Source organism: Schistocerca gregaria, chromosome 5, assembly GCF_023897955.1.
Source record: "Schistocerca gregaria isolate iqSchGreg1 chromosome 5, iqSchGreg1.2, whole genome shotgun sequence".
Classification (NCBI taxonomy): domain Eukaryota; kingdom Metazoa; phylum Arthropoda; class Insecta; order Orthoptera; family Acrididae; genus Schistocerca; species Schistocerca gregaria.
The window spans coordinates 489688864-489702327 of record NC_064924.1 but is presented as its reverse complement, the minus strand read 5'-3'; the positions used below and the strand labels follow the sequence as shown (position 1 = coordinate 489702327).

General features: G+C 41.2%; 1 protein-coding gene across 4 annotated transcripts in view; it reads left to right on the top strand.

Moving 5' to 3' along the window:
• LOC126272718 (solute carrier family 12 member 6) overlaps positions 1 to 13464 on the top strand; it is a 1173553-nt gene that overhangs the window by 1139998 nt on the left and 20091 nt on the right. For all 4 annotated transcript variants that reach the window (XM_049975756.1, XM_049975759.1, XM_049975758.1 and 1 more), the window contains one exon: positions 9368 to 9507. In XM_049975756.1, coding sequence (XP_049831713.1) covers positions 9368 to 9507 — 140 coding nt within the window. The remainder of the gene's footprint in view (positions 1 to 9367; positions 9508 to 13464) is intronic.

The window sequence follows — 13464 nt, the reverse complement described above, 5'->3', positions numbered from 1 at the left end:
TTTGGTCCAGATTTTTTAATTTCACTTCCGAGTTGGAAGAGAACACCTGTTGACACATCAAAAAAAGTTTTGCATCACCTCAGTTTCAAGAGTTCTGGAACCTGTACAGAAAATTGGAATAGAGATCAACATAAACATCATTTTCACCCTTCTTATTGCTCATGAAAACCACACTTTGCATGTTTTAGCACCATACAGCAAGACCTTCAGAGGTGGTGCTTCACACTGCTGTACACAATGGTACCTCTAATAACCAGTGGCACGTCCTCTTCCATTGATGCATTCCTGTATTTTTGTGGCATACTATCCACAAGTTCACCATGGCACTGTTGGTCCAGATTGTCCCACTCCTCAATGGCAGTTCAGTGTAGATCCCTCAGAGTGACTGGTGGGTCACATTGTCCATAAACAGCCCTTTTCAATCTATCCCATACATGTTCAATTGGGTTCATGTCTGGAGAACATGCTGGCAATAATAGTCAAGCGATGTTATCCTGAAGAAAGTCATTTACAAGATGTGCATGATGGTGGTGCGAATTGTCATCCATGAAGATAAATGCCTCGCCAATATTCTGCCGATATGGTTGCATCAGTCGGAGGATGGTATTTCATGTATCATACAGCCATCACGGCACCTTCCATGACCACCAGCGGCATACGTCGGCCCCACATAATGCTACCCCAAAACATCAGGGAAACTCCACCTTGCTGCATTCACTGGACAGTGTGTCTAAGGCGTTCAGTCTGATCAGGTTGCCTCCAAACACGTCTCGACAATTGTCTGGTTGACGGCATATGCGACATTCATCGGTGAAGAATATGTGATGCCAATCCTGAGTAGTCCATTTGGCATATTGTTGGGCCCATCTATCCACAGTGCTTAGTGTTGTGGTTGCAATGATGGACCTCGTCCTGGACATCAAGAGTGAAGTTGCGCATCATACAGCCTGTTGCATATAGTTTGAGTCGTAGCACATCTTGTGGCTGCACGAAAAGCATTATTCAACAGGGTGACCTTGCTGTCAGGGTTCCTCCGAGCCATAATCTGTAGGTGGTGATCATCCACTGCAGTAGTAGCCCTTGGGCAGCCTGAGCATGTCATCGACAGTTCGTGTCTCTCTTTATCTCCTTCATGTCTCAACATCACTTTGGTTCACTCCAAGACATCTGGGCACTTCCCTTGTTGAAAGCCATTCCTGGCACGAAGTAACAATTCGGATGTGATTGAGCCACAGTATTGACAATCTAGGCATGGTTGAACTACAGACAACATGAGCCGTGTACCTCCTTCCTGCTTGGAACAACTGGAACTGATCGGCTGTTGGACCCCCTCTGTCTAATAGGTGCCGTTCATGCATGGTTGTTTACATCTTTGGGTGGTTTAGTGACATCCCTGAATAGTCAAAGGGACTGTGTCTGTGATACAATATCCACAGTCAACGTCTATCTTCAGGAGTTCTGGGAACTGGGTGATCCAAAACTTTTTTTTATGTGTGTATTAATAAAAGAAACACCTTTTGTGTTCTACAAATTACAACTGGAGCATTTAAAAGACATTTTGTCCATTATTAACAAATATACAGTTTGTATAGTTTCTGTGAGAATGTGCCTACCAACTAACTTGTTAAGTTGTCTAGATACTAAATTCTCTTCAAGATGACAGTATGAACAGGATGAAAATTGTATAAGAATAATGTAATGTAACAAGGGAACTTTTGTAGTTCAACAATATAGAGTAGTGCAATGTGATATCAATTCAACAACTTCAGTGAAAGGTCTGTAGAGCACTTTGGTGTGATTCTCAGAAAGTCTACTTCAAACTGCATATAACAGTTGCTTGAATGACATTCTTTTTTCTCTTCTTTCATGTGAAACTTCAATCACAGAGCGAAAGAGAGGGAAGGGGGGAGCCGGAGCTCTTGGCACATGGAAGGTTTTGAAGTGCTGGAACTCAGTTGCACACCCAGAACTGCTTTCCAACTCCAGCAGTATGATGAACTATACCAGAGCATCAAAGTATTAACGGGCAGTAATGGAACTGCCCTGGGCTTCAAATTTTTCATGATCGTGACCTATGGATTGAAAAATGTAGATTGTGATCTCTACCTTTTATTTCAGAACTTTCACTTTTGTTGGTCTCATTAGTTTTGTAGTATGTCCATACAGAAAGCACTTTCATTCATTACTATCAACAATTTTTGAAAGGAAAGATTTTGCCTCATGTACTGTTTTTTGAAGCATCAATAACGTTTATCCATTTCTTTCCTTGGTTGTCAAGTCACAGAAAAAATGTAATGCTGACATTTTTCTTTTAACGTGCACCATAATATTGCGGCCTATAGTTTCTTAGTAATGAACTCTTTCACTAACATTCAGTGTTCTTAGTAATGAACTCTTTCACTAACATTCAGTGATGTGATAGCAGCTAATCAGACAATTAGTGATTCCTTCTATGAATCATGTAATGAACTGTGCAAACCTCACATCGTCTTCATCCAACTCTGCCGTCTTCACATCTTTTATATCATTCGCACAGTTTCATCAGACTGTAAGTACCCATAGCTGTTTTTATTTAGGCTACAGTTTGTATTTGATCTTTGCCCTCTGTTCAATTTCATACACCTTTACTATCTATTTGCATAATCTCTCACACCACTGAGAAAGAGAGCATATATCAGATGGTTTGCTGATCTTACTCATTTTGTACAGGATCATAGAAAATGCTGCTCTAGTATTACACACTTCCCAAGATTTTTCATGAAACTAATGTTCACAGTTCTATGAACCTTCCACCCTGAACCATACGGTGGGTTGTGGAGTATCTACGTAGATGTAGATGTAGAATACTATAGAAGAGTGGCAGCCATGGAGCAGTGATGTTACCACATCCAGCTAAGGCAGCAAACTAGAATTCTTCCATGTTGCATTCAAGCCCCATGTATTATCCCCTTCCAGTCTTCCACCAAATGCTTATATCGTTACAGTGAATAATTTTTCTTAAGAAAGGAACAGGTATAATATGCAATTGTGATGAAATTAACATTTAGTTATTGACTCATTTTTGCAAGTATTGCAAACACAGTGTACCTTTTTAAATACGTGTAAGCCTACAATGCCATATGACTTCGCTGTGATGTATACATCAAAGTATAAATAAATAAATGACACTTTGATTATACTGGCCAGCAACATTTTCGTGACAAAGAATGTGTATGGTATTCTTTGTTGTACGTCATGGGTGCTGAATTCAAAAATGAAATCAGTGTTTGGCTGTTGGACTCATTCTTCTTGTAACATGCTATCCTCTAACAAAATCCTTCAAAACTCTATTGATTGGTTATTTTTCTGTGGCTACATTTAAATACTCAGTAGAGTTATTTGTTGGTAAATAATCAAAATATGTACAAAAAATTCCTTCCCATTATGTTCAGCTCAGAAATCTACATTTGGGAAACGAAGATGGTTTGGCAGCACTGCCAATGAGCCGTTCTTGAATTTGCATAATCTCATTGTTTTCATTTCCACTTCCATCTGAGCAACAAGACTTCTGGCACTATGTGGAAGTGACTGCTTGCTGTTCCAAGTTCATTAAAGTTTGTTTTTTGTGTTAAATCAGAAGAAGAAATGTCCCACTTTTTGCCTCAAAAAGATCTCAGTGATCTAATTTGTGATCTAAATTTGTTGAAGCAGCAAGCCGAGCTTTTAACTTTGTGTTTAAAAGTATGGAATATTATTTGTGATACACAAGTAAGTGTTTATCATGCCATCATGCTACTTTTTCTGAATATTTGTCCAAGAAAGATGACATGATTTTTTGTAAAGATGCAGAGTCTGTTATGGCTACTCTTGGCCAAGATATAGTGTAAATGAGTGCCACTTGATACAGATTCCAGTAGAATTAGTCTGAAACCAGTACATTCCTAGTATTCCCATTTTCAAGCAGTTGCTTTGAAGGAGGCATATGAGAACTTTAAACTGTTACATATATTCATTTCGTGAGGTAATTGCAATTCTTTTTGGCGTTCAGCATTGGTACATAAACTACTAAGCCACTTTGCATATGAGTGGGACAGCAGGAACAGAAGAAACAGTATTGTGGCGAAAATGACGTACTCAGAATGAAATACTGCCTGGATAGAAGAACTGTGGTGAGCATTTCTCTTGTTGACCTCAAAAATCTATATATACCTTCACTGCACAGTACAGTGAAAACCATAGACAAACTTCACATGGATTCATGTACTTTGAGAGAAGTTTTTGAGGATCAATGAAGCAAAAATAAAGGAATGAATATTTTTAGAATCACAAATTAGAAAATTAAGTCTGATGGAGATTTCTTTCATTTATTAAGTGATGCTGAAAAAAAAAAAAAGCATTTCTGTCTGTGACAAGTGTCTGGAAGAATTTTTTAGGGATCCATGGGGCAGAGAAGTATCACATTATTGTAGAAGTATTACTGAGATCATACCTCCTTCTGAAATACAACATGTCAATTAAACTATGTTTCTTAAATGACCATTTGAACTTCCTGGATAACCTTGACATAATTAGTGATCAACATGGTTCCAGTGGGACATTTCACAAATGGAAAAGTGTTATCAAAGCAAATGGAATTCTGCAGTGTTGTTCAACTTACAAAACAAAGTTCGTAAATCATAGTATTGCAAGGAATTTTGAAGGAAATACTTACAGGTATGACTCTTTACTTTTTGTTACTCCCATCTTACTGTTTTTTGATTCCTTTTTGCACTAAAATTTTTGAAGTTAGCAGTTTGAAGTCTTGTTGTGAGAGAAAGTGAGACCAATACATAAATTCTGAAATTAGGTCTGAATTTAGGGTCACAATATCAGTCAGAAACAGTGTTTATTTACTGGTGTTATTATTATCGTTGTTCCTTTCTGAGGATTCACAATTCATTCTAATAATACAAGCGTTTGGTGAAAGATTAAGGGGAAAAAGTTAAAAGACTTGAACACAGTAAAGACAGACAGGGAGTCTCTTGTGTCTCTTATGACGAAATTGTATCTTCCTTTCCTGAATCCTTGGTGTTTCCTCTTTTCTCTAATAAGAAAACTGCATAGAATTAGAGCTTGTAGATGGCAGATTCTGTTTCACATGTCTTCAAACACACACACACAATTACTAGCTTTCGCAACCGATGGTTGCTTCTTCAGGAAGGAGAGGGAAAGACGAAAGGATGTGGGTTTTATGTGCGGATGGATATGTGTGTGTGTGTGTGCGCGAGTGTACCCCTGTCCATTTTTTCCCCTAAGGGAAGTCTTTCCGCTCCCGGGACTGGAATGTCTCCTTACCCTCTCCCTTAAAACCCACATCCTTTCGTCTTTCCCTCTCCTTCCTGAAGAAGCAACCATCGGTTGCGAAAGCTAGTAATTCTGTGTGTGTGTTTGTGTGTTTTGTTCAATGTGCCTGTCTGCCGGCGCTTTCCCGCTTGGTAAGTCTTGGAATCTTTGTTTTTAATATATTTTTCCCATGTGGAAGTTTCTCTCTCTCTCTCTCTCTCTCTCTCTCTCTCTCTCTCTCTCTCTCTCTCTCTCTCTCTCTATCTCTCTATCTATCTCTCTCTCTCTCTCTCTCTCTCTCTCTATATATATATATATATATATAAAGATTCCAAGACTTACCAAGCGGGAAAGCGCCGGCAGACAGGCACATGAACAAAACACACAAACACACACACAGAATTACAAGCTTTCGCAACTGGCAGTTGCTTCGTCAGGAAGGAAGGAAGGAGAGGGAAAAATGAAAGGGTGTGGGTTTTAAGGGAGAGGGTAAGGAGTCATTCCAATCCCGGGAGCGGAAAGACTTCCCTTAGGGGAAAAAAAGGACAGGTATACACTCGCACACACACACACACACATATCCATCCGCACATTGTGCGGATGGATATGTGTGTGTGTGTGTGCGAGTGTATACCTGTCCTTTTTTTCCCCTAAGGGAAGTCTTTCCGCTCCCGGGATTGGAATGACTCCTTACCCTCTCCCTTAAAACCCACACCCTTTCATTTTTCCCTCTCCTTCCTTCCTTCCTGACGAAGCAACTGCCAGTTGCGAAAGCTTGTAATTCTGTGTGTGTGTTTGTGTGTTTTGTTCATGTGCCTGTCTGCCGGCGCTTTCCCGCTTGGTAAGTCTTGGAATCTTTATTTTTAATATATTTTTCCCATGTGGAAGTTTCTTTCTGTTTTATATATATGCTTGTGTCTGTGTATGTATGGATGAATATGTGTGTGTGTGTGTGTGTGTGTGTGTGTGTGTGTGTGTGTGTGTGTGTGTGTGTGTGCGTGCGCGCGCGCGCAAGTATATACCTATCCTTTTTTCCCCCTAAGGTAAGTCTTTCCGCTCCCGGGATTGGAATGACTCCTTACCCTCTCCCTTAAAACCCACATCCTTTCATCTTTCCTTTTCCTTCCCTCTTTCCTGACGAAGCAGCCGCCGGTTGCGAAAGCTCAAATTCTGTGTGTGTGTTTTATTCATTGTGCCTATCTACTGGCGCTTTCCTGCTTGGTAAGTCTTGGAATCTTTGTTTATATATATGTGTATGCAGATGTCTGCTTGTGTCTGTGTATGTGCGGATGGAAATGTGTGTGTGTGTGTGTGTGTGTGTGTGTGTGCACGAATGTACACCTGTCCTTTTTTTCCCCCCCCAAGGGAAGTCTTTCCGCTCCCGGGATTGGAATGACTCCTTACCCTCTCCCTTAATACCCACTTCCTTTCGTCTTTCCCTCTCCTTCCTGAAGAAGCAACCATCGGTTGCGAAAGCTAGTAATTCTGTGTGTGTGTTTTGTTCATTGTGCCTGTCTGCCGGCGCTTTCCCGCTTGGTAAGTCTTGGAATCTTTGTTTTTAATATAATTTTTCCCATGTGGAAGTTTCTTTCTATTTTTATTATATATTAAAAACAAGGATTCCAAAACTTACCAAGCGGGAAAACGCCGGCAGACAGGCACAAGAACAAAACACACAAACACACACACAGAATTACTAGCTTTCGCAACCGATGGTTGCTTCTTCAGGAAGGAGAGGGAAAGACGAAAGGATGTGGGTTTTAAGGGAGAGGGTAAGGAGTCATTCCAATCCCGGGAGCAGAAAGACTTCCCTTAGGGAGAAAAAAAGGAAAGGTGTACACTCGCGCACACACACACACGCACACATATCCATCCGCACATACACAGACACAAGCAGACATATTTATGGAAAGAGTAAGGGCAGAGATGTCAGTCGAGGCGGAAGTACAGAGGCAAAGAAGTTGTTGAAAGACAGGTGAGGTATGAGCGGCGGCAACTTGAAATTAGCGGAGGTTGAGGCCTGGCGGATATCGAGAAGAGAGGATATACTGAAGGGCGAGTTCCCATCTCCGGAGTTCGGATAGGTTGGTGTTGGTGGGAAGTATCCAGTTAACTCGGACGGTGTAACACTGTGCCAAGATGTGCTGGCTGTGCACCAAGGCATGTTTAGCCACAGGGTGATCCTCATTACCAACAAACACTGTCTGCAATGGAGCACTTCCTTTCACGCCGATCACCTGCCACCCTACCTAAAACCTCTTTCCTCGTCACCTTAGCCAGCTTCATCCTGACCCACAACTTCTTCACTTTTGAAGGCCAGACATACCAACAATTAAAGGGAACAGCCATGGGTACCAGGATGGCCCCCTCGTATGCCAACCTATTTATGGGTCGCTTAGAGGAAGCCTTCTTGGTTACCCAAGCCTGCCAACCCAAAGTTTGGTACAGATTTATTGATGACATCTTCATGATCTCGACTCACAGTGAAGAACAACTCCAGAATTTCCTCTCCAACCTCAACTCCTTTGGTTCCATCGGATTCACCTGGTCCTACTCCAAATCCCATGCCACTTTCCTAGACGTTGACCTCCATCTGTCCAATGGCCAGGTTCACACATCCGTCCACATCAAACCCACCAACAAGCAACAGTACCTCCATTATGACAGCTGCCACCCATTCCATATCAAACGGTCCCTTCCCTACAGCCTAGGCCTTCGTGGCAAACGAATCTGCTCCAGTCCTGAATCCCTCGACCATTACACCAACAACCTGAAAACAGCTTTTGCATCCCGCAACTACCCTCCCGACCTGGTACAGAAGCAGATAACCAGAGCTACTTCCTCATCCCCTCAAACCCGGAACCTCTCACAGAAGAACCCCAAAAGTGCCCCACTTGTGACAGAATACTTCCTGGGACTGGATCAGACCTTGAATGTGGCTCTCCAGCAGGGATACGACTTCCTAAAATCCTGCCCCGAAATGAGATCCATCCTTCATGAAATCCTGCCCACTCCACCAAGAGTGTCTTTCCGCCGTCCACCTAACCTTCGTAACCTCTTGGTTCATCCCTATGAAATCCCCAAACCACCTTCCCTACCCTCTGGCTCCTACCCTTGCAACCGCCCCCGGTGTAAAACCTGTCCTATGCACCCTCCCACCACCACCTACTCTAGTCCTGTAACCCGGAAGGTGTACACGATCAAAGGGAGAGCCACGTGTGAAAGCACCCACGTGATTTACCAACTGACCTGCCTGCACTGTGACGCTTTCTATGTGGGAATGACCAGCAACAAACTGTCCATTCGCATGAATGGACACAGGCAGACAGTGTTTGTTGGTAATGAGGATTACCCTGTGGCTAAACATGCCTTGGTGCACGGCCAGCACATCTTGGCGCAGTGTTACTCCGTCCGAGTTATCTGGATACTTCCCACCAACACCAACCTATCCGAACTCCGGAGATGGGAACTCGCCTTTCAAGATATCCTCTCTTCTCGATATCCGCCAGGTCTCAACCTCCGCTAATTTCAAGTTGCCGCCGCTCATACCTCACCTGTCTTTCAACAACTTCTTTGCCTCTGTACTTCCGCCTCGACTGACATCTCTGCCCTTACTCTTTGCCTAAATATGTCTGCTTGTGTCTGTGTATGTGCGGATGGATATGTGTGCGTGTGTGTGTGTGTGCGCGAGTGTACACCTTTCCTTTTTTTCTCCCTAAGGGAAGTCTTTCCGCTCCCGGGATTGGAATGACTCCTTACCCTCTCCCTTAAAACCCACATCCTTTCGTCTTTCCCTCTCCTTGCTGAAGAAGCAACCATCGGTTGCGAAAGCTAGTAATTCTGTGTGTGTGTGTTTGTGTGTTTTGTTCTTGTGCCTGTCTGCCTGCGTTTTCCCGCTTGGTAAGTCTTGGAATCTTTGTTTTTAATATATTTTTCCCATGTGGAAGTTTCTTTATATAGTGCCCATTTTTTTTCAGGTGGCTACTTGAAATTGGGGTAAATTTATGACTGTTTGGCACATGCTATATTGTTGCCATTTCTCATTCTTCCTCCTTTCTTTTTACAGTGATGAAGGTAATGTACGGAGGATGCATACAGCAGTTAAATTGAACGAAGTAATCGTCAACAGGTCTCATGATGCACAGCTCGTCATCCTTAATCTTCCAGGTCCACCAAGGGACACAAAAATAGAAAAAGAATCAAATTGTATCCTTTCTAAGTTTATAACTAATTTATTTGACCACCTCATGGTTTGTTTGTTTTCCAATCATTTGTCCAAAAATTATCATAAATTTGTAGCTGTTTTGTGTATTCTATAGAGAAACAAGAAGGATGGTATACCATATAGACTGTATTTGTTACAGAACTATATACTGGCAAAAATCATGCAAAATATGCCCAAAGTTAACTCTACCATATGTTTCAAAAAAAATTAATGAAAGAAAGACTGAATTAAATATCAAGTATCTTGTTTACTGATCAAAAATTTGCGCCTCAGTACAGCTGTTGCTATTAGGCACATAGAAAATATTTGTGTAAACAGTATGGTAATACTATAATTGTGGACATGTGGATTACCACAGAGGACTTCACTTCAGTCACAGAAATACTCTGCATATTTTCTTGTCATTTGCATCACATTTAGGGCTGCAAATTGCATGATGCTTTTTGAATGTTCTTTCTTTTCTTTTAAGTGGTGTACTCACAGAAGAGCAGTGTCCTGATTCAGAAAGAGGTGTTGATACTTTTCTCGGATGCTCAGCCTTTTGGGAACACAAATTGTGTTATACTTAACAAGAGTTGTCTTTATTAGTGATATTCTGTACAGCAGTTTCTTCAGAGAATGTATGAGTTCCACAATGGCATTTCCAACAATTGAAAACCAAATTATTTTTAACATTTTGTTGTTCATTTCCTGGTTAGAAGGTAATATCACAAATGTTACTCTGTGTTATCTATTCCACACGTAGTGTTGTTACAGTCAAGAAATACTGAAATTTTCATCTTCTTCTTTCTACCATTCTCTATTTTTTCCATTCCAACATTACATACTGACACATGCCAAACTCATACTGCTGCCAAACTGGTAACAAATCTGGTGATTTTTCATGGAGGTCCGCATCCCTTAGTGTACAGCACCAGGTGTCATTGAAGAGTGCCACATTGCCAAGAGGTGTAGGCACACAACATGCCACCCGAGCCGTTATGGTAGCAGATCTGCAGGACAGCATTTTCAATTTATTGATGGCATCAAGGCAAATGAGAAGTTGGGCTGAAGTTTTATAACATTTATTTGAAAACAGTTACAAAAAGTGCTCAAAATTATGCCCTCCTGCTTGAATGCATGCAGCGTATTGACGCTGGAGGTACCATTGCACTCTTTCAAACACTGCTGGCAAAGTGGAAATTGCATCGTAATCTACCATAATGCATGCTATCAGGAATGTGCAGGCCATACCACCAGCCCACTGTGCCCTATCCAGTTGTCACAAAAGATTTCATCCAAGTGGATTCACACTGCATGTGCAAAGTGCACAGGTTCACCATCATGTTGATACTACATTTGCTGTAACATGATGAGTAGAACATGTTCCAACAACTCTAACAGAGTTTCTCCTAAAAAGATTAAGTTTATGTTTGTCAGGTGAACATGTAAGGACCAAGCAGATTATTGCCTACCAAACTGGCCCAATTTGACTGGGAAGCGATCTTGGTGATCATGAACAAATGTGCTGTGTGGATTTTCTCGTACCCTCGTGTTGTTGATTGTGGCTGTTGAACGTACCCTCTGGAGTAAAGGATGTGTCATCTGTGAAAAGTATATGGTTTGGGAAGTGTGATCAAATGTCACATCTTTGCAGAAACCGTTGGGCATAATCCAATTCAATGTGGAAAATCTGGATTAAGTGGACACCCAGAAGGCGGTAGAGGTGCAAATCTTTTCATGCCACAACTGTCAAATAGTGGAATGCTGTACACCCATTTTCCATGCAATGCACCAGGAGCTTGTTGAGTGTGTATTTTTCAGAAATGCTAATGCCTTCTCTTCAAGCTCTGGTGTATGCACTGTGTGTTGATGACCACACCCATCAGGCCTGCACACCTGTAGCACAAAATAAATACACTAGGTTTTGAAGTAGACCTTGAATGCATGTGTGCCAGTACAAGAATGTGCCAGTGAAAAACATTTGTCAATTGAATCTGTCTCTTATAGGAACCTGTGGATGACAGTAAATAGACAGTAAATATATGTGGATGTGGCACTCAACAATTCAACAACTGGTGAATGTACAATCATTGGGAAGCCTGAGCACTTCCATCCCCCACCCAGTAAGCACAGTGCATCCGAATAGCACTCCATTTCTTGCCTGCTCCACACAGAAGCAAACACAGAATGTCCCCGTTTGATGATATACTGATGCAGGATGAAACAGACTCCGTACTGTGCACAGGTACTGCCCTCTATGCAACATGTATCAAACAGGCATTTGCACAACCAAAAGCAACACATTCACATCCCAGTGAAAAGGAGGAAACCCACAGTGTTGTCCTGCCTGGAATATCTGCAATTATACTGACTTCAGCATTTGCAAGTAAAGGTTGTAAAACTTCAACCCTATGTCCCTTTCAGCTTGATGTCACAAATATATTGAAATTGTTTCCCTGAAGACCTGCTACCATAATGGCTCGAATGGTATGTTGTGTATCAATACAAGCCACTCAGAAGTATTCATGAAGCAGTTGATTTTGAACTTCATTTTACTTTACAGAATCAAACAGAAAGAATGGGAAAAAACTTAAGATACAAGTCTATGGATGCAGGGTTATTAATTATTCTGTAAGATGGATAAAATCTCTCGTCTGAGGATCCAAACAGCCATGTGAAGCAAAGGAGGAAAAACAAAGAGGCAAGAAGGTAAAAGGAGCTTCTGAGGAAGACTGCTTGTTGAATGATTAAATGATACATTACAATATTGAAACAAGGCAGGTGGTTGTAAGAGTTGATGATGTTCTGGGTAGAAAAGGAATATATGCACCCTAAGGGAGTACACTGCTGACCATTAATATTACAACACCAAGCTGTAGCATGTATGAAATGTCAAGTTGGTGTAAAATGTACAACATTCTTCAATATGCAAATTATTAGCATTTCTGTAGAGTCACACAAAATAGGTAAAAATAATGCCATGTGCAAGGAAAGACTATGAAGTGCATTGCAGTGTGAGTGGATTGTGTTATGCTTAAGTGTCCTACATAACTTGCATTTACCATAAGTATGAATAATGATGAGAATTCTGCATCAAAACGTTAAAACATGAAGTTACCTAATAAGTGCTGTTTCATAAGAAATTGTATCTACATGAACTATTTTACCAGAGACAATCTGAAGTAAATTTATTTTCTGCATATAAATTTCTAAAATGAAACTGGTTTTCAGTTACTAGTACTGCACATCATCTGGTAAAGCACAATTTGGAAAAATAATGTGCATAATAAAATATGAGGTGCACAAATGCAATGACATATCAGTGCTCTCAATGCTTTGTTGCTATGCCACTTGGGCAGTTGAATAGTCTGTATAAGGTAAATGCAACATAATAGTCATATGTGGTACTGAGCATCCAGCAACAAAGAAACACAAATGTTTGTCTACTACTTTAAAAGTGAGTATAATGTGCGCAATTTAAAGTATCAGTTTTAGGTGATGGGTGTTCTGAACTATAGTTACATCAAATACTGATAGAGGTTGTGCTTGAACTACCTCATCATTTATGAAACTGCCAACCTCAGTAAGAAATTGTGCAGTAGCTTTTACCAAATGCTTTGTGTTGAGCATTGATCATTGTTTTAGTTTCTTATTTTGAAATGAGTGAAGAGATAAATCCTTCCATCATGGAGTTAGATTCTGACCCTCGGTCCCAATTTCAAGTCTCGGTCTGGCACACAGTTTTAATCTGCCAGGAAGTTTCATACCAGTGCACACTCCACCGCAGAGTGAAAATCTCATTCTGGAAACATCCCCCAGGCTGTGGCTAAGCCATGTCTCTGCAATATCCTTTCTTTCAGGAGTACTAGTTCTACGAGGTTCACAGGAGAGCTTCTGTGAAGTTCGGAAGGCAGGAGACGAGATACTGGCAGAGCTAAAGCTGTGAGGACGGGGCG